Source organism: Diabrotica virgifera, chromosome 1, assembly GCF_917563875.1.
Source record: "Diabrotica virgifera virgifera chromosome 1, PGI_DIABVI_V3a".
NCBI lineage: Eukaryota > Metazoa > Arthropoda > Insecta > Coleoptera > Chrysomelidae > Diabrotica > Diabrotica virgifera.
In genome coordinates, this window is record NC_065443.1 from 52,739,475 (window position 1) to 52,762,666 (window position 23,192).

A 23,192-nucleotide genomic window follows, 5' to 3' on the forward strand; every position below is an offset into this window, starting at 1 on the left:
CAGCATTGCATCATAGATCACTAATCAGTTGCTTCTTGTTCTTAATGTACTCTACTGCACACGTCGTATACTGACTGCAGACTGATGTTCAGATAAGTTATCGTCGAATATTATAAACGCGTATTTTCTGCATGATTGACAAAAATACAACCTATTATTTGCTTTAATAGTGTTTTAATAACAAAACTAATAAAAGAATCTGATTAAGGCCTAAGGAATTAACGCAGGTAAATATATCAGTGCCATACATGCATAAAATTATTTTATAATATAAATATGTATATTCGACATTGGTCATTCAATTACTGTTATTATTACTTTTGCCATTTCATATGCTTTTAAGATAGATGAGCATATATTATTCAATCAAGTTAGATTCAATCAATTTGGATTGTATATTTGACAAACATTTTTTTTATTATTTTTTAAAAAATCCTAATGTATTTTAATGTTTTAATAAATTCTGAAAACATCGAGTGGCATATGTAGGTACATACCTATGACTGTCGAATATTGTTGTAAAATTGAAAATATATTTCAAGTTATAATTAATAATTACTAAAATTTAACTGTTTTAAAATATTTATATTTTCCGACGGGAATTTTTCTTACCTACGTCCATTGCTAGCAGTATACAGTATTTTTGCTGATTGGTGATTTCTTGTATCTTGCTTGCAGAGAATGGATATAAGGAAATTCCTTAAAAAGGTAACACACCCTTCCCGTGAATCTGACAATACTGAAAGTCAAAATGAACATCTGCATTTAACTAAAAAACTTAAATATGGGGCGTCAGAAGATCTGGATATCCCGTTACCCGGACCCTCATCTGAAGAGAGAAGAACTTATCAAAATCAAAATGACTTGGGTTTCTTCGTAGAGAACACGGCAATATCAGAGGACAAAAAATATGGCCTTCTAAAAAATCCCTATGTACCAAGTGCTCAATATAACTTTAAAAACGACGTAGGTGTAAACGCTAAACGTTGTTTTAAAAGGCCGTGGCTTAGCGACTATGAATGGATGGTATATTCTCCAAAACTAAAGGGTGCTTTATGCAAATTTTGCGTCCTATTTAAACCTGTTACAAAAAGAGGATTTTTAGGTTCTTTTGTAATCAAGGAGTTTAGTAATTACAAAAAGCTCCACGAAATTGCTAAAGGACACCAAAATTCAGAATGGCATAAGCAATCAACAGGTCGAGCAAGTTCCTTTACCAAAATTATTTCTGGCGGACAACCAACTGTTTACGAACAGCTTAATATTCAAGAAAGGGAACTCGTACAAGAAAACCGTAAAAATATCGAGCCTAATATTTCAGCAATTCTCTTCTGCGGTTCTAATGATCTTTCACTGAAAGGAAAGCATTCAGATGAAGGAAATTTCAATGACCTCTTGAAATTTCGAATTGAGAGCGGCGATAAGGCCTTAGAAGATCACTTGAAAACTTGTCATAATAAACAGAAGTATACGTCTGTCCAAACTCAAAATACACTTATTGATATTTGTGCGCATGTTATTCGTGAGAAAATTATTAATGCAGCTAATAATTCAGAGGCATTTTCTGTGTTAGCTGACGAAACTGCTGATATATCTGGCCACGAGCAGTTATCCATAGGGATTCGATTTGTGGAATTTGTGGGATACTGACATCATTGAAAAATTATGGGTTAAATTTGAACAAACTAGTTGGTAACGGGGTACAAAAAATTATAAGAGATGAGTACCCGCTTGCGAGTTTTTCCACTGCAGCTCGCACAGATTAAATTTGGTCGTAAATGACTTGAACTCTGTTCAACAAATACAGAATTCGATTGGGACCATTAAAGAATTTATCAATTTTTTCAGGGAGAGCCCCAAGAGGCGGTTTTTGGTACCAAATATTCCCCTACTATCTGAAACGCGTTGGACAGCCAAATACAAGGCGATAAGGTTATTTTCTGAAAAGTTCCTTGCCTTAGGAATTGCTTTAGAAAAGATGTCATCTGAGCCGGAAATGAATTTAAAAACGAGAACAAAAGCAAACATTTTGTTTAATGCCATAACAAATCCTGCTTTATGGTTTGTCTAAAAATAATAGCGCATTATTCTTCACAACTGGAGCCAATTACAAACAAATTGCAAGGCGTTTCCGTAAATCTTCTTTCTGTGAAAAAACATATTGGAAAATTACTCGAGATCTTTCAAAACGATCGAAACCACTGCGAGGTTATATTTTCTGAAATATTCAAAGCTGTAGTAGAATCATCCAAAGATTTAAATATAGAAATTGTTATTCCAAGGCTTGTTGGACGGCAAACTCACAGAGCCAATGTTAATGGAAAATCGGCAGAAGAATATTTTAGAATATCTATATTTAATCCCTATTTAGATTCTTTAATATCTTCTCTTAAATCTAGGTTTTCTGAAGACTCCAATATTGCATTTTCTCTAAGTTTACTTCATCCGATATACATAGAGAAGGATATTTTATTGAACTCAAAAGATATCAAGAACATAGCTGAAAAGTATAGCTTTGAAAATTTTGAGGCTGAATATTCAACATGGGTATCAATGTGGAAAATGAAGCCAGTGACAATGTCAGAAAATGTAGAATTTATGGAGTTGTTAATCAAAAATTGTGAATATTATCCAGCAATTGCAAAAACCATTAAAATATTTTTATCAATTCCACCAACTACTTGTTCAGTTGAACGATCCTTTAGTACTTTGAGACGCGTTAAAACATGGCTTCGATCAACAATGACTGAAAATAGGTTGTCTGGACTTTGTATGATTTCCGTACATCGAAAAATAGTTAACTTAGATAAGCAAAATATTATTTCCCAAGTTATTGATATTTTTGGCTCTGACAGGCGAAACTTAAAATTCCTCTTTTCAGAATAATAGGTTTTAGTGTCATTTGAAACTAAACTATATATTTTGTAAAATTTTGTTTTCCAGCAGCATCAAACAAAACATATTTTGTTTATGGCTACGCTTAGGTTAGGTTAGAATTAGGTGTTTTGTTATGTTTTTACAATACAGTTTTTTTTATTAAGGTAATTTTTATTTTTGCCCCACCCTGGAAAAGTTTGTAACGACGCCCATGTATCCCCTCCAAGTACTTGCACACCGCGAATAGAGGTTTGTGTGTAAATATATTAGGGTGGATTAATATATATGGACCCCATAATATATAAAAAAAACTTCCTCATTTTTTTTTGAACTGATTATTTTTTCTAGTGGTAACTTATCCGGTTTTTCACCGGTTATTAAGTTAAAAATAAAAAACCGGGTATAACCGGGACAAGAAAACAACCGAAAATACCGATTATTCCGGAGTTAAAAAACCGGTTTTAGGTTATAACTGGTAGGTTTTTCCCATCCCTATTTAGGAGCACTAAAAATATTGGTGGGACCGGAAAGTAACCATAAATAACTGGAAGGAAAGTGTGTGAACATGTTGTCAAGGTCAAAAATAACTAATTGGAAAATGAACGTGGCATAGGAAGATGTAATTCCAGGACGACGACAGTGGATCTGATTATAAAAGTGAATAATATAAAATAAAATTTTAATTATGTGAATAATAATGTATAATGTTAGTCATAATGTTTAATTAAAATAATTAATTAAACATATGATGTACTAACTTTCCTTTAAATATTATTGATAAGTTATTTTAGTAACATAATGTAGTAATATCTCATTATAATACTAGGGGAGTGCAATTAGAACAAAAACATGCATTGTTTCGGAAAAATTCAAACAAGCTTATATTTTTCTAAAACTGTATTTGTTAGTTTATATACATGTTAAAGTAAAAAGTTCTACTCGCAGATTTGGCCGCTTATTGTTTATTAAGTATTTAAACAATAACAATTGTTTTGTATAAATAATTTTAAAAATATCTTTGAATTCATCATTTTACTTTGATCAAATATGTTTCTATTTTGTTTTTGATTATGCTGAATCCGAATATGGCATTACAATTTAAAAATTCTTATACAGAAGCTCTTATACAGTATATCTGCGTAGCTAGGAACCACATTTTTTTTACTTTTTTATTATCAATTTTAGGAAAAAAAGTTATTCTTCATAAAATGCTCTGGATAGTCGAAAATTTAAAACTCAACCGTCATATATCAAATTTTATTAATTTTATACGAGGTATGTCAAAAATATAAATTTCGTTAAAGAGTAAAGTACCTTCATATTCCGGAATATCAAAAAATGCTATTATGAAAAGTGGTTTGAAATTAAAAACTATGTTTTAATATACAATTACATAATTCTAATCGAAAAAAAAAATCAATTTTTTTCTCAAATTACGGATACCCATCATAATTTTATTACAATTATGATAACTAGTTTATTACCAATTTTACGAAAAAAAGTTATTCTTCATAAAATGCTCTACCTGGTATAAAATCTAAGATACAACTAACAGATATCAAACTTTTGCAATTTTATGCGAGGTAATTTTACTTACGAATTATGTGCTTTTTTTATTCACAATATTTTAATTAGAAGGATGTAATTAAACACTGAAACATATTTTTTAATTCCAAACAACTTTTCTTTATAACAATTTTCGATATTGTGAAATATAAAGGTACTTTACTCTTGAGTGAAATTCATATTTTTTGACATACCTCGTATAAATTAATAAAATTTGACATTTGATGGATGCGTTTTGTGATTATATACGATGCAGAGTATTTTATAAAGAATAACTTTTTTTCGTAAAACTTATAATAAAAAAGTTAGCAATAGGTTTCAAATTACGCAGACATAATGTATAAGAGCTAAAAAATTTTTTTTGTTGAACATTTATTATGGTTGAAGCTTATTATTAAATGTATTTTAGGTAAGTTTTATAGAAAAAAGTTTTGATCATATTGTATAAACATTTTTTTAAATGGTAATTTTCGGTTTATGTATTATATTTTTGTTATCTTTCTTAATTTTCTCAAAAAGAAATAGTTTAGTTAATTTCTAAAGTAAAATAGTTTGGTTCATTTTAAAGAATACATCCTAAGCTTTAAAAATCACCTATAAAACTGTAATAAATATGTTCAAACTTGAGTAATACGGTCTCAAAGTCGTGGTAATTCTGTAAAACTACGAAGTTTTCAAAAAATTCCATTTTTTGAGACGTCGTATCATTTGAATCAAATTTTTGAAATTTTTTTTGAGAGAAACATCGTTTTGTAAGATTTCTGAAAGGTAAGCTGTGCAAAATTGAGAGTTTTGTAAGAAAAATTGTATTAGTTACTCATTTTTAAATCATTTTTACACCAAATTCATGTAAGTCTCACTTTCCGCCCACCCCATACTTATGCCCATACATTTTATTTCTTTTTATTACAACGACAATATAGCTTAAATTACTCTTCTTTCATGATCAATTTATAAAATTTCATTTGATCCATTAGTTAAAGAATTACATTAAAATAACTCAACCGTGCACTTCGCCGTACGCTAGTTTACAGTGCGCCAATGTTTGTGAGAAGGGTGACTTTAGAGTTATAAATAAAAAAATATAGAAGATACAGATTTAATTTTAGAAAAATCTTTATAAAAGGCTTTTTTTGTAAAATTTTCTGAATTTTTCAACGGTCAAATCAGTTTTTTTCTACAATTTATATTTTCGGAGTTATTTAAAAAAACATCTAATTTCGCAGTTCATTTGTTTAAAAAATGAAGCACTAGGTCTGAAAGACTATTATTCTCGATCTTTATGTAGTTTGGGTTTATCTATTTTATATACTTTGGGGTTGGTCTTTTATTGGAAGTCGCCCCCTCCCCCAAATCAAATGTTTCGCCACTGCTACTGGCGTATACCTGCCTGATATGTCGTCCGTTAACACGCCATGATGCATCTACCTGAAATCAGCAAAATCTTAACGTACAGATAGTCGAAGATGACATAAACCCGATTTTTCCATATAAGATTGTAATTCATAATCCGCGTTTACCTACTACCATGTATGAACTTTGTGTTTTGTTTTCGTATTGAGATCAAGTTCATTTTATCTACTCCATAGATTTAACTCATATCTGATATGCTGGAGATTATTCTTTGCAAATCATCTAAGCTATTTGGTAAGCAAATCATCTAACAGTGGCCTAAGCCACAAATTGAGCATTTTTAGATTATTATGTCAATAAAAGTAGCAACATTAAATCTTCGGATGAACAAGGGTCTACAGAATGTAGCGCCATCCCATAAACATAATAAAAATACGAACTCGAATTTCAAAACTTCGTTTTTGGTTCTAGGCCACTGTTGCTCTGAGCGCCTCATTTGCAAAAACTACTGCTTCGTCGGCATAGCTAATGATTTTTAGAGGCACTCTATTCTGCATGCGTGAAAACGTGAGATGTCTTGTTCTGCTCTAGCAGCACTTATTGTGGTTGTTCCTCAATTTTTTGAAGGCGCTTCAGTAGCAGTGGTGGAACATTTGCCTTGGAAGAGGGGGCGAATTCTAATAAAACACCAACCCCAAAATACATAAAATAGATAAACCCAAACGACAAGACATTGCATGTGCAATAAGTTCCCGTAATTTCCTTAACTGTCGAGTTAATTGGGTCGAATTTGTATTTCTGTAGTAAGTTTCATGTCAGCTAATATATTTTTATGTTTCAACAATTTTTTCTTTAATTCTGGACCGTGTTACGGGGGAATTACCGTATTCCCCCATATATCCGCCACTGTTCAGTAGTTTTCTAAAGATAAGGCGGAACTGCAGCTATGCTGGTGTTGGATAAGTCTGAACCTTTCATGAAAACGTGATAATTCTAATGTCGCTGTAGCTACACATTTTCTATTGCACTTCTTTAGTTTTCTGAGTACTTTTAGGAGCTTTTCTGAAGACTAAAATACGATGCCACGAATTCATATGCAACACGAAAATATACATGAAGAAAATAGTCTCTCTTCTCTCAATAATGGATATTTTCATTCACTTGACCGTGAATTAGTGCACTTAACGTAAACCGAGTACCTGAATTTAAGAACTTCAGAAGGCTGTAGCTCGAGAATAAAAGTTTTTCAGACCTAGGTGCCACGGGCTTTTTTAATCTACTCACTGAGAACTATCATTGACCAAAGTTTCGTTAAATTTGACCGGGACCACTTTTCTATAAGGAGTGTTGCGGGGTCCTTTGTTTTCAGCTTCTTGAGCCAGCAAATTTATAACTTCGTTTTGTATTCGGGGTCTCAAGTAAATTGTTTTTATCGATTAATTTAGCTAAAACAGGATCACATTTAGCTAGTAAAAGAGTCACCGACAAAAAATTAACTTTTTGGAATTCACTTTCATCTAAACTACCAACATCTCCACGAAAGGCTAAATTGCACCCGGAAAGAGTAAAGAGTTACGTCAATTGCCCGCTTCATTACTTTCTTCCAAATTTCCTATTTTGATGCTTATTAGGAAAATATGTTTTGGTCCCTAATTTAAAGAAAGTAGAAGTATTATGCTCGAAGGATTTAAGGAGCCCCCGCCTTGCGGGCCTTGCAGGCCTGTCAGCTACGCCACTGTACATAGGTAGGTACTTCTAAAAAAAATAATTTCATAAGTAATAGCAATGAAACTACAAAAATTGCAATATTTAAATATGACTTTACCCTATCTAAGCATGTATGTATATTTTCCTAACTTGTACCGGGTGTCCCAATAAGAATGGCTCTCGGCCATATCTCAGGAACCGTTTATAGTAGAGCTTTGAAATAAAAAATTTTATAACAAAAGTTGCCTCAGGAAAAGCCTGGAAATTATTTTCATAATTGTGGGTCCACCGCTAGAGGGCGTAATTGAATATCAAAAATAAAAAAATCTAAATTTTACAAAATTTTCCTAATGAAGGGGCACTGGGAATCCGATTATTGTATTCTTCATCAAATTCTGCGCATATTTGATTTAACAAGTTTAACTCTACCTTTGCAAATAAGAGGTGGGGGTTAGTGGGAACCTTGTTATGAAAAAATGGCTGTAAGTCCGGTTCTGCTAAATCAAATTTTGAAAACTGGGTCTTGTTGAAGACAGATCTTTTTCTTCAATGTAAGCGTGATAATTTTGAACCATCCTAATAAGTAATAAGCCAGCTGGAAGGCGTTATTTAATTTTTTTCAGAAATCTAGTTTCCTTTGGAAAATATTAAATACAAGTATGCATTTTTAATCATACTTTATAAAATTAGATTAAATTAGCAATAGAATAGCGAAAACCGCATGTCGATACCTTTTGTGTATCTCAAGATATCTCGAGAAACGTGTAAATTTTATACATAACTGTTACTATCACCGGTAAACTAAGTTAATGAAAAGTAGTGTGCTGTGAAAAAAAAACAAAATAACATTTTCCAGATGTCAACGTATAAAAATATAATTAATTAAAACAACAATATAAAGAGAAAAAATACTATTAAAATTAAATATAACACAGAACAAAAAGAACTACTTAGTGACGACCTAAATATTCAAATTGTTGCCCATCATATACTACTCTAGAATACATTATCCAGAGAATACTAAACGCCATTCAAAGCATATCGACAGCAGAAATTGAGACTGCTGTTCAATCTATTCTTGAAAGAGTAAATTTTTGCAACGAAAATGATGGGCAAAAATTTGAACGTTTATGTCATCACTAAATAGTTGTTTTTATTTCTTTGTAATAGGGCTTTTCAACGCTTCTCATTTGTTTCGAGCCTCTGTCATATGCCGTATAATCCGTGTATAATATTAATATACGAGATATGAACGAGGCTCGAAACAAATGAGAAGCGTTGAAAAGACCTAATATACGTTGACAGCTGGAAAATGTTTCTTTGTTGTTTCCATAGCACACTACTTTTAATGAATTATTTCATTTACCGGTGACAGTAACAGTTATGTTTTTAAATTTACACGTTTTCTAAGATATCTCGAGATAGAAAAAAGGTATTAACATGCGGTTTTCGCTATTCTGCTGCTAATTTTGTCTAATTTTGTAATATGGTATTAAAAATGCATGTTTGTATTTAATATTTTCCAAGGAACACTAGATTTCTGAAAAAAATTAAATAACGCCTTCTAGCTGGCATATTACTCAGTAAGTTGATTCGAAATCATAACTTTTACATTGACGAAAAAGATCTGTCTTCAACAAGACCAAGTTTGCAAAATTTGATTAAGCAGAACCGGACTCACAGCCAGTTTTTCATAACAAGGTTCCCACTCACCCCCACCTCTTATTTCAAAAGGAAGACCTAAACTTGTTAAATCAAATATGCGTAGAATTTTATGAAGAATACGACGATCGGATTTCCAGTGCCCCTTCATTAGGAAAATTTTGTAAAATTTAGATTTTTTAATTTTTGATATTCAATTACGCCCTCTAGCGGTGGTCCCACAATTATGAAAATAATTTCCAGGCTTTTCCTGAGGCAACTTTTGTTATAAAATTTTTTATTTCAAAGCTCTACTATAAACGGTTCCTGAGATATGGCCGAGAGCCATTCTTATTGGGACACCCGGTACACTAACATTTTTGTTAAAAATTTTATAATAAAAGACTTTTATGTGATTTTTTATTGATTTCTTTTTAATATACTATTATCTTAAAAAAATCATGAACCAGGCTTCGGAATGCTTGTTATCTAGAACAATTGTTTCTATTAAGCAATTTCATGGCATTCGTGCAGACCGATTGTTTATTTTATCAGTTTTTTGGATAATAATTTAACATAAAGACCACTTATTAGAAGAGGTATCTGTCTTTACACAGTTATAATTTATGCAAGATTTCTGATATGATAAAACCGTTGGTATTTTTATAAACGTGGTATTTCCAAGATCCATACCTTTATTCTAGTTAGTGGAGTCCTAGGATGCGGAACATCCCGTAACAACAAAATTATAGTTATTATTAATATAATATAATAGTTTTGTTATTAATTAAGTAAGTTAACATTCTATTATTTTTGTTTATTTAGCTTTTATATATATAGTCCATGTGGTGAGACCGCTCCCGTCTGAAAAAAATTTCTGATTCGGTTTCATTGTGGATTCCTATTCAAAAATGTCCCCTTTAAAAAAATCTGAAGGGTGCCGGGCGGAAATTTTGGGCAGAAATTGTTTAAACAAATACAAAATATCATGTTTTTTTGCTCTGAAATATATATATTTAGATTTTTTGGGTCAATCTAAACAAGAAAGGTATCTTGTACATTTTCTCAGAAATTGATAGTTTTCGAGTTATAGGCGATTTAAAATCTGAAAAATGCGAAAATACGCATTTCGAGCTTAAAAACTCATATTTAAATTAGTATTTTTGAGGTTGTCAGATACTTAGATTGAAGACTAAACATTCAGCTTCAAGATTCTGAAGAGTGATCGCGTCTAGCTTTAATTTATACTGTTATTTTTTAATTGTTAAATTTGTGTCTATCCGATTTTTTTGCCGGTTCGGCGCGCTCCATTTCAAAAATCTCCTATTTTCCTCTGAAAAATATTTTTTCTAGATTCTCTGTGATATTCTAAATAAAATAAGTTTCTTGCCATTTTTCTCAAAAGTTAATAGTTTTTAAGTTATAAGCGATTTAAAATCCGAACAATCACAAAAAACGCATTTTCGGATTTTAAATCGCTTATAACTTTAAAACTATTAACTTTTGAGAAAAATATTAAGAAACTTATTTTATTAAGAATGTCCCAATGAATCTAGAAAAAATATTTTTCGGAGGAAAATAGGAGATTTTTGAAACGGAGCGCGCCGCACCGGCAAAAAAAAACGTGATAAACACGCATATTTAACAATTAAAAAACAACGGTATAAATTAAAGTTAGACGCGATCACTCTTCAGAATCTTGAAAGCTTAATATTTAGTCTTCACTTTAAGTATCTGGAAACCTCAAAAATTTTAATTTGGATGTGAGTTTTTAAGCCTCGAAAATGCGTATTTTCGCATTTTTCAGATTTTAAATCGCCTGTAACTCGAAAACTATCAATCTCTGAGAAATTTTACAAGATACCTTTCTTGTTCAGAATGACCCACAAAACTCAAAAATATATGTTTTGGAGCAAAAAACGTACTATTTTGTATTTGTTTAAAAAAAATGTTTAAACAATTTCTGCCCAAAAATTCCGCCCGGCCCCCTTCAGATTTGTTTAAAGGGGACATTTTTGAATAGGAATCCACAAAGAAACCGAATCAGAATGTTTTCCAGACGGGAGCGGTCTCACCACATGGATTAATAGGTTGCTCTCTTTCTCTTTGGAAATAACGGCAAAATTTAGATTTTTTCCTATTAATAAAAATAAGTTTCATTTATAAGTAATTGACTATTTTGCGTAGAAAAGACACAATTTTACTTTAAAATTAAATTTATTTGATGTTTCGATTTTCACTTCAGAACTCGTTTTGTATTTTGATAAAGATTCCCAAAATGCAAATGTCAAATAAACTTAATTTTACACTAAAATTGTGCCTTATTCTCTCTAAAAATAGCAAAATGAATTAAGATGCCACAAGAATATATATAGCTTCAGAATTATATTCATTTATAAGAATCATATAAATATAATTAATTGTAATATGTTACACATATTTATAAAGTCTAAAACGAAATTAAAAAAAAAATGGAAACCTACCAAAACTTTGTAAACAGTAATTTTTATGACATAGTTGTTTTCTCTACTTACTTTCCTCTACTATCTTCTTGGTTCTGTGCAGTCCTGATTAGATAGAAGAAAATTGTGCAAAGTATTTTACGTCGATTGAGAAAAGTGCGTTACTTTTTCGAAGGTAAACTTTGTTGCAATAGCTGCACTGAAAACAGTCTTTTCTAAGAAGTTACATATTATTTAAGAATAGTGAAGTTTTCGCGTTCCACTGCTTAACCTTGTCATTCAAGTTCTCTTTTGTTAAATTCCCAGTCTATTATACTCAGTTTTAAAATTGCAACATGACCTTCGTTCCTTCAGGATTTTCCCTGACTTTCTGCTTACTATGGAGCTTTATTCTGATACGTTTTTTTCATATGCTATAACTGCATCTTTATTCTATGTCCGTATCACTTCAATCTTACCTATTATATTCAATAGTCTTTTTAATTATTTTCAATTTTAAAGGATTTGCAAGAGAACCTATGTTATATTCGTTGTAATATAATTTTTATGGTTTGTAATATTTCTCTTTTCGTTCTAAAATTGTGCATTTCTTTTGAGAAACTTTGCTGAGATCAAATTTGCTGTCTTTTGCATGCGGGTGATCAACTTTTGTGACAAAGTCCAATATATCTGTTATTATACAATATACGAAAAAAATTTGTTAATAAAAGTTATAGACACGTTTAATGTACACATTTTAAAATTAGTGAGAAATATACAGGGTCCTCCATAACACGGTGCCAAACCAAAGTTATGTTCTTTTAAAAGGAACACCCTGTATTTTATTCAAAATCTGGTTTCTCTACATTTTTCTGATTAAAAAGATATAACACTTGTCTAGGGTGATACCGAGCGTTTGAAAGTTATGAGCACTTTTATTAAAAAATCATACTGATTTGATCGCCCTGTATGTTTCAAACGGTGCAATATAAACTTATTTTTTTACTGCTTTTGACTGTAAATATTAAAGCAGTTTTGCAACAAGGTACATTTTTTTATAACTACACAAATTTTATACAGGGTAAGTCAAAATGTAAATTAAAGATTTTCTTCATATTGTTAGATAGAACACCCTGTATTTTATATTACCATAGTAACATAGAAAAGTTCTACCAGTATACTTGCAATTCTTTTAGATATTCCCTATACCTAGAGTTATTAGATTTTGAGATATTTTAGTTTTATTGTTGATAACAACATGTATTACTTAGTCATTAATAACAATACTTTAATTTATCAAGAAAACTAAATTAAATAAAAATATGTTCAACGTACTTCTTATATTTCTTATAAAAGGTATTTAAAGTGACCTTCCATAACGTCTACATAGCTTGGAGACGAGTTTTGAAAGACCTACTCACGTTTGTAAGCATTTGTTATGTGACACTTTGAAAGGCGTTTTTAATCCTTATTTTCATATCGTCAACTGTTGTTAGAGGTGCCCTATACACTACGTCTTTAATACCCTGCAGCTCCTGCTCACCACAACGCACTTGTCATCGGTGAACTCCATGAATTATTTCCTGAAAAATGGATAGGAATATATAGGCCAGTTCAATGGCCACCCAGATCACCAGAATTTAACAAAGTGACTTCTTTTTCTGGTGTCTTTGTCTGGTGTTATATTAAAGACGTTTATTTGACATCTCCAACAACAATTGACGATATGAAAATAGGGATTTAAAACTCCTTTCAAAGTGTCACATAACAAATGCTTACAAACATCAGTAGGTCTTTCGAAACTCGTCTCCAGGCTGTGTAGACATTATGGGAGGTCACTTTGAACACCTTTTATGAGAAATATAAGAAGTACGTTGAACATATTTTTATTTAACTTAGTTTTCTTGATAAATTAAAGTAGTGTTATTAATGACTAAGTAATACATGTTGTTATCAATAATAAAACTAAAATATCTAGAAAACTAATAACTTTAGGTATAGGGAATGTTTAAAAGATATGCAAGTATACTGACAGAACTTTTCGATGGCGATATAAAATACAGGGTGTTCCATTTAAAAATATGAAGAAAATCTTTAATTTACATTTTGACTTACCCTGTATACAATTTTGTGTAGTTATAAAAAAATGTACCTTGTTGCAAAACTACTTTAATATTGACAGTCAAAAGTAGTAAAAAGATAAGCGTATATTACACCGTTAGAAACATACAGGGCGATCAAATCAGTGTGATTTTTTAATAGAAGTGCTCATAACTTTCAAACGCTTGGTATAACCCTAGACAAGTGTTATATATTTTTAATCAAAAAAATGTAGAGAAACCAGATTTTGAATAAAATATAGGGTGTTCCATTTAAAAAAACATAACTTTGGTTTGGCACCGTGTTATGGAGGACCCTGTATATTTCTCACTAATTTTAAAATGTGTACATTAAAGGTGTCTATAACTTTTATTAACACTTTTTCTTCATATATTGTATAATATCAGATATATTGGACTTTGTCACAGAAGTTGATCACCCTGTATATATGCATGAAGTAAAAATGCTCTCTTGCTCATGCATATTTACATAAAAAACGTAATATTTTATCGATATTCGTTTACTTGATATCATTTTATGGTGTACCTCAGTTTTATAAATCTTTAGATAGGTAGTTGCTGTGAACTATATATTTCATAATATTTGAGTGTTTTTGTTAAGACAATTTTTTTAAAATGACCGAAGAGGGTTTCTCTAAAGGGAAATATGATAACTTACCCATTATGAACATAAATCTTTTTTAATCTGATAGTTTATTTTAATTTTATAGTAAAAACAGTTCCAGAAAAATATTACACCTGCGAATATATACCAAAAGTTATTTTTTCTTTTTGTTCAAAATACATTTAATTTATGGAAAAAACCATTAAGCAGACAACAGATATTAAATACTTACATTAAAAAAATGATCTCACATACATGAATATTTTAAGAATGAACTGAAATGACTTTAATGTACTTTTAGCATGCACTTTAAACGCCGTTTCTTATCGACTGGTAATCTAATAAATATTTTATTGGGGGTTTCAATGGTTGTACTTTAATACAATGGTACTAAACAACACTATAGTATTTACTTTTATTTTATATAGTAAACAAAATGATATATAATTTTAAATGAGACATGAGAAATGTCATTACCAAATATTATGAAATGATGAGAAATGTCATTACCAAATATTATGATATGACGTCACAAGTATTCGCGCACTTTTTCGATCGTTTGAAATGATTTAAATACATAGATTTTAAATTTGTACTTATAAGTTATTATGAGGTTTTGGGGCGTTTATTTTTAAAATACTCTGACCATTATTATGTAATAAACAAAATGGGCAAGTTCTTTATTGGCTAGAGTAGATGGCATTGGACGTTATGAAACCCTTTTTCCTAGATTGAGAAACGGATATACACGAAGGTGGACAATTCTCTTAGGCCGGGTTTTCACCAAAAGTAACCGGCGCGAGGCGACCTCAACGCAATTACAATGAGATCGCAACTTTAGTAGAGTTGCTCTGGTGTACTTACTGAAATCAAAAACTGTTTTAAAGTCTCTTGTGCTGCCTTGTGAAAGTTCTTGCTGTCTCATCTATGATGACTAAGCTATTCTTGACACTGTACAGGTAACTGGCCACAGCGACGCGGAATGCAGCGCTGCCAGAAACCAATGAAGAACTGCGACGGTTAAACTGCAAAACCATTGGCTTCTTTATGTAAGGTTCAATTTATTCGTTTTTTGTGTGTAGGGTTCTTTTAAGGTAACGATTCCATTACCATTAAGTAAAATTCAGTAATATTTTTTTTGTCAAAGAGCGACTTACGAGGTTTTGTAACTTAAAATCTTAAACTATCGTTAAACTTACGAGATTTTGTCTCATAAAAAATGCTACTTACGAGGTTTTGTAACTTAAAATCTCACTTACGAGGTTTTTGTAGATGTCGCTAAAATCGCTTAAATTTAAATATTGACTTACAAGCTTTCGTAATTTAAAAGATATGTAAAAGTATAAACTAATAAAGTATAAAAGTCGTAATGGACCAAAATCAGCTTACGAGGTTTTGCAGTTTAACCGTCGACTGGTTGATTTGCAGTTGAGTTGCCTTTTATTAGGTGGAAACGCGTGTATTTAAACATTAGAGTCGAGTAGCATTGCTGCTGCATTGCGATCGCCGGGAGCTTTTGACGAGAACACCCCCTTAGACACTAGCGGTATTTATCCGAAAGTTTTCCTGATACTAACATTTACATAAAACCACCCACGTGTTTCATTTCTACGATAGATGGCGTAACCTATTAAGTTAATAACTTGAAATAATAACTAAAAATCATTTTTACTTTTCTGAATACACCTTGTTATAACCATAAGAAATATAAAATAATACAGTCGAACCCGCTTATTGGAATAGCCATCGTGCCAAGCAATAGTATTCCTATAACCGGGATATTCTAATAACCGATCATTGGTGGCCGGTAGAAACCTTTCGGGACCTCAAATTTATATTCCTCAAAGCGGGATATTCTTTTAACAGGTATTCTAATAAGCGGGTTCGACTGTAGTTTGATTTTACGTACAAACAGCAAAAATACTTCGCATCTATTGGATATCCCCAACATTTTGTTTTCTTTGTTCTCTCTTTTTCTTAAAAGGTTAATATATCTGTGAAACTAGCGGGGATTTTCACAGCTGACTAATGGTGCTTCAATAGAGTTCAAGTGAAAATTTCAAGGTGTATAATTTTGTTTGAAATTTGTATGACCAAAAAATTCAAATCGTTTGTTTTATGATTATGATTATCGTTATCTTCCAAAATTTACATGTCTTATATATTCCTAAAAAGAGACAAATTAGTAGCTGCTCTGGCGCACAGTTTGTGTCGTCTTACATTACTCAAATAATTATTATTATGATTAGACTGTAAAAAAAGTAAAAAAAAAGTATTATATTTACAGTAGTGCTTTTAATAATTGTTTTAAAACTTGGTAAGTCTTTTTTTTTTATTGAATCGACTAGTAATGCTTCAATTTAAAAAAATTTGAATAATAATAATTCGACAATGACGTGGTAGGTCAAAGTTCATTATTTGTAACAAAGGAACTATTTCATTGTTTTTAAAAATCTCCATTTCCGAAAGCTGTTTAAGTTAATATTTAAAGTTTTTTTTGTCAAGCTTTGTCTAAAATATATTTTGTCTTCTACATTTCTTCCTTATTTTACTTATTCTGCATGTCAGTTTTTTGTTGATGAAATAAATGCTTGTCATATACTTGGTATATAAAATATATTGTTAATTCCCTTCATGAGTTAATTTATTATTTTGTCCACCATTGTCGATTGGATAATATAATTCACTTCGTACATTCTTATTTCTGATTAGTTTTTTGTTGATTCTATAATATTTCTATTTGTACTGTTTACTGTGGTCCTTTGTGCTGCGTACCTTACATCATTCTACTGCTTTCGTTATAATGATTTGTTGTTTTCTTTATTTTTCTGTTACCTTTTATTTCAAACCTCCATCTCTTTTATATTTACGTTTTTTTTTGGTCCATTCTTATTATTATTGACAGTAACTGAAAAGACTGCTATTGTAACTTAAAAAAATAATTATGTACCCAAGTAATAAAATATGCTTTGTGGAAATGGTACATATGAAATGAAATGTAGTACCTATATGGTACATATTAAAAAATAACTACATACAGTATATAAAAAGGATTTGCAGTAAAGCTTTTAAGTTAAAGAATTTTGCTAATTTGCGATTCAGGAAATGAAGTCGATACCAATAAATTCTTGAGTTGCATGTACAGGTTTAGCCACTCACAAGAGTCCACCTTGATATTTGGCAATATTCATTGAATTTTGTTAAAATCCTGAAACAACTCGATTTTTATCCCCAGGAGGTCATCTTTTAACGATATAGATATGTCATTTGTCAACCGCTTCCCCACAGTACCTTAAACCATTGTAAATAAGGGCATAACGTCGGTCTAAAACGCAAATTGCCTAAGTCACAAATTGAAAATTTTACAGGAGAGACAAAAAAGTGTGGAGTTTGCCTATGTGTTATGAGGAAAATAACTTTCGTTTAGCGAAATTGCCGCGAAATAAAATAATAATTGCGCTTGTGGGAATTGTCAGGCGGTAGCTTTTACCGTCCACTACTAGATGAAACCAAAAAATAATTTTCGCAAAAAATGGACTTAGGCAATTTGCGATTTAGACCGACGATAACGCAATTTACTATTTTGATGGAAATAAGCAACATTTTACTTTAAAATTAGGTTTATTTGAGGTTTCGATTTCCACTTTGGAAATCGTTATTAAAATACAAAACATGAATACATTAGACAAATTTTGTATTTGTTACTTGTTAAAAAAAATTCTAATAATTTAATTTTATCTGAGTCATTCATATTGCCAATATTTCAGACATATATTATACATTTTAAAGTAGATGGCTTATATTGCCAATATTAAAAAAGGATAGGTATCTTTAGAAAGAAAATACTACTATTAGTAAACCAATAACATATCGAGGTTATAACATAATATACATCATTTATGTTTTGAAACATCATACATATAAAATCAGATTTTGGTGTTAATTTTGAAAGTAAACAGTAAACTAAGGCATTATGAGGTTTTTACCTGGTTTTTTTCTTCATGATTTACTATGGGATCACTAACAGGAGAATTTTATTGTCATAATTGCGTACGGTTGTCTTTTTAAAGGCAAATCACATGCAATGCTATTTCTGATGGATATTCTAAGTTAAAGTTGATTTCATCTAATCGAATGAACTATCCTCCAATAAAGTCGTCCCAGGAACGCCACTTATCATTGTTATACAGTTATGTAAACACAACTTCTCCGTCATTAGACCAGATAGAACAACCAATGAGATGTCGAATGAAAGCTTATAACCCAAGACTGACATTAAATGTTAGACACTTGACCTTGGACATCCGGTTTTAAAGTTACTACCGAAAGTACTGCTTAAAATTCTCTGAAAGAGCACAAGCGGTATATTATTTGACGCGCCTTAGCAAACGAAAACTAATATATCTCCTACCAGTTTCATGCCTGTCGGTCCGTCCGTCTGTCTGTCCGCGAATATAACTCCTCCGTTATTAAAATAGATAGAACGATAAATGAGGTGACGAATGAGAGCTTATAACCCATAGATGATACTAGAGGTGAGAAATTTGGCCTCGGACTTCCGGTTTTGGAGTTATATCACTTAACAACGTTATTAAATAAGAATTTTTTAAATTCGTTAGAAATAGTCGATGCTATCGCGTTGAAATTATTTCCATATATTTTTAAAATGCGAAAAACAGCGAAATTATTGAATCAACTTCATCGAGATAAGCAGCTTCATGAGTTTTATTCGTATTAAAACTAGTTAAAAAATTTCTGAAAACGAAATAAATAGTTGATAAAAAGGGAGTATAAAAACATGTTAAGACTGAGGCCACAAAAGTAGAAATTTTAGGTCCTTTGTTAGTTTGGCACCTACCTTTGTTAGTTTGTACTTTAAATATTAAAAACTTAATTTAAGAATATGGTTTATTAACAATACAAGAGTACCCAAAACATTACAAATTTCATCTTTACAAATTATTACAAAATACACGTGGTACCTACATGAAGAAAGTGAATATGGTTCAGACAGGCAAATAAAGTTTTGTGATGTTTTGTGATGAATCCAAACTTTCTATTTAATATTTGTTTTTGGATAAGTGTGCTTTTTGGACAAATGGTACTATAAATCGATACAATTGCTTTTATTGTTCTGATAAAAATCCTAGAGTTTTCCACGAAACACATACCAACAGCCATTGAAATTAAACGTATTGACCGGAATTCGCAGGAATGGCACATCTCCAAAAAATAATGTTATATAGACACAATATTGTGGTAGTGGAAGCGGGTATCAGCAAATGACAGGTATTTATATCGTTAAAAGATGTCCCACTTGGAATAAGAGTCGACATTTTTTTTATTAAAAATAACCCGCATCAACCATAAAAGGTTATTAGCGGTGGTGCAACACAGATTAAATTAATATAAAATACAAACTATCGAGTTTTTACAAAGTTGATTATAATTTACAATTTTTCTTAAAGTATCACTCATATTTAATTAAATAATTTCGTTTTCTTTAAAAACCTAGTGATTTTGTCACAATCCGCACTGTCTAATGCAGACTTTATATCACTTGGTAGTGCAATAGCTTGTTTTCCATTAATTTTATATAATGGACAGTCTATGACAATGTGGTCTCAGTTATATTGGTGTCACAGGCGTAGCATATTATAGTCTAGGAGGTTACTTCCTTAGTCAGCGTTCGTGCGTAAGTCTGGTATGCCCTATTCGGATACGATGTAGTACAACCTGGTCCCTTCGCTTTACTAAATTGGTATTTTTGCTGATAGAACTGGGTTTGCTTAATGCAATTTATTTTTTGGTAAGAGTTGCCATCTTCGTAACTAGAAGTTTTTTGTGTACTTATTGACGTCGACATGTTTTATTATTTTTACAAAATCCAAACAATACACTTTTTTGAGTGACTAACTGTATATACGGTTTCATTAATATCCAGATTTAGCCATACGGCTCTCACTCCCTCTAAGGAGAAAACTCACTCATCCAGATACCTATGGTATCAAAAGGATTGAGTTCTGGTGGGACTCTTTCCATGTTATCGAGCCCTAGATGACTTGATATGCTGGAGTATCTCTCAAAAATTTTCGTACACATCAGGCCGTCAGTCGAGAGTAGTACAGCTTTCTGCGTGGTCTTATATAGAAATATTCATTCAGACCCAACTTTTTGATGTTTTCTAGGAGGTCATTCGGAATGACTGCGGTAGTAGAAAGAATAATAGGTATTGTCTCGTTAATTTACATTCTTCACTGTCTTCGTATTTGAATTTCAAGATCTCTGTACTTGGCGATCTTTTTTTCAGTGTGTTTAGTACGTAGATTATTTTTGTAATGTATCGTCACATCAATTGGTGTTGTTTGTTTCGTTAATTTATTAACTAGTACAAGATCTGGTCTATTATGTGCCACTGTTTAGTCTGTGAGTACAGTGCTGTCCCAGTATAGCTTGTAGTTGTCATTCTCAAGCATGCTTTCAGGAACGCATTGATAATATGGAAGATGATCCGTTTGGAGAAGTCCCAGTTTGACAGCTATCCCTTGATGAAGGATCTTTCTTACTGAGAGATTGATATTATTACTAAAATCGCTAAGTAATTACTTACCTTACCTAAAAATTAATAAAATACGGTATACTTGCAGATAAACTCCGTTATAATTGAAATAACATGAAATATATATTATGTGCACAGTACCTACACATCTAAATTACTAAAAACACGCAAACACAAACCTAAGCAAGAGGAAGTGAACAATACAAGACTGTACTACACACAATACAGTCACAATCAGAACGATGTTATGTTATTTAAGAACAGTGAAAACTAAGACCATTGTTTAAAAAATAATTTTTTAAGCAGTCTTTTAGTCCTTTTTAAACAATGCTAAGACAGTTTGAAGTAAACAAAGAAATACTACAGGTGCTTGTTCTTTCCGATAATCCGATAATCACTCTGCCGCCGTGTGCCATAAGTATTTTTTACTATCGTATAGTTCAAATTACACAAGTCACAAATACACATTATCTGTCAAATATTATATTACATACATTTTTATTATTGAAATGTTTGTCTGATGAAAATCGGTCCGGGTTAGCCGGACTTCCGGGTTATCGGGGGCCGACTTATCGAGGTTCCACTGTATATCCAGTTTATCTTCATTCTAAAGTAACTGATAGAAAACTGTAAATAATTAAACTTGTTCGTCAACTTTGATCAATTTATTTTATTTATTTTGTTGTTGTTTTATTTTTGTACTTCCCATCCATTAATATTTTTTCTACGGCCGTGCCTAAACAGCTACTTTCCCGCACGCATTTTGTTTCCGAAAGTTGCACTTTCACGCACTAGTGCGGGAAAGTAGAATACCTTGTAATATGGCATTATAATATATTATAATATATGCAATAAACTAATATTTAGATATTATTTACTAATTTATTTCAAATTTATCTTATTGTGTTCATGTTTTAATGAAATTAACGGTAGAATTCTTTGAAATAGAATTATTTTGACATAATATTCATAAGTCAAATCAGTGGACAATCAGAATGGTTTTGAATATCGTCGTCATTGAAAGCATTATCGTCATCATAGTAACCAATTTTATTGAAAGTTTGATTTTGACAACCTTGTTAAACAACGTATGCATTTGTGTGTTTTCGTTGCAATTTTTAAAACATTACATGGATTCATCGGACGAAGAGATCCCGGAAGCTGTCTTGATAGCCGCCGCGGAAGCAAATTTAAATTTGTTGCCTGCCAAATCCAAAGAGAGGTATTAAAAACAATTTGTCCATTTTGTGAACTGGTGCGAATCCATGAAAGTAAGGAGCTATAAAGAGGAAGTATTTTTGGCATACGTTTTAGAATTGAGCAAAGTGCTTTAATCAAACACACTTTGGTCACGCTCTTCCATGATTAAAAGTTAAATGAAAATAAAGCACAATATTGATATAAGTAAATTTTATAACCAACTTTTTTGAAAAAACAAAATATTGGTTTTCGAACACAAAAAGCAAACTTTTTTAGTAAAGAAGATATAGCCAAATTTATGTTAGACGCACCAAACGAGATATATCTTACGATAAAAGTAGTTACCATTTTTGGTTTATCTGGGGCTTGTCGTAGAGCCGAACTTACGAAAATCACTCTCGACGATATTGATGACAAAGGGAATCTAATAATCGTCAAAATTACGGACTCGAAAAACAACTCTGCGAGATCATTTATTGTCTCAGAAGAAATAAGCAATGGAATGTTTTTGAAGCTATACAGAGAATACGTCAGTTTACCACCTTCAACCACAACTCATCGGCGTTTGTTTATAAAATTTCGGAAAGGAAAATGTACAGTGCAATGTGTAGGAATTAATACATTTGGAAAAATCCCCTCCGAAGTTGCATCCTTTTTGCATCTACCCAATCCTGAACGTTATACAGGACACAGCTACATACGCTCATCAGCAACCTTCCTAGCCGATTCTGGAGAAACGATTACAAATATAAAACGTCTAGGAGGTTGGAAAACAACTTCTGTAGCCGAAGGTTACCTAGAAGACTCTGAAAAGCAAAAAAGAGATGTGTGTAACAATATTTTAAGTATCGATTCTTTAGAACCATCTACATCTAAGTCGAGTGATCACAGCGAGCACAGGTCGGGGGAGAATACACAGTGTCAATTCAAGAATCAGTTTGCATCCGTTATAAATTTGCAGAATGCTGCGAATTGCTCATTTATCTTTAATATTACGAAGCAATAAATAGACGTTCTTCTTTTTCCACTAAATATTTTGTTGTATTTACTAGTAAATAAAAATTGATATAACTATATTTGTTGTGACTTTTTTCCAAACATACGGCCGTAGAAAAAATATTGTT

At 31.3% G+C, this 23,192-nt stretch overlaps 2 protein-coding genes across 2 annotated transcripts in view; both read left to right on the forward strand.

Moving 5' to 3' along the window:
• Nucleotides 1-2,058: 2,058 nt before the first annotated feature.
• LOC126890699 (uncharacterized) lies at nucleotides 2,059-2,886 on the forward strand. The gene has a single exon (XM_050659855.1). It carries the CDS (start codon nucleotides 2,059-2,061, stop codon nucleotides 2,884-2,886), a length of 828 nt encoding a protein of 275 aa, XP_050515812.1.
• A 6,813-nt stretch (nucleotides 2,887-9,699) lies between these two features.
• Nucleotides 9,700-23,192, forward strand: part of LOC114324959 (cytochrome P450 6a8-like) — a 56,600-nt gene continuing 43,107 nt past the window's right edge. Inside the window, exon 1 of the mRNA XM_028272886.2 lies at nucleotides 9,700-9,935. The gene's annotated coding sequence lies outside the window, so the exon portion shown is untranslated. The remainder of the gene's footprint in view (nucleotides 9,936-23,192) is intronic.

Bases quoted from the DNA above. Each gene is read 5' to 3' on its own strand.
- LOC126890699 (XM_050659855.1), top strand. From the start codon at position 2,059: ATGGTTTGTCTAAAAATAATAGCGCATTATTCTTCACAACTGGAGCCA.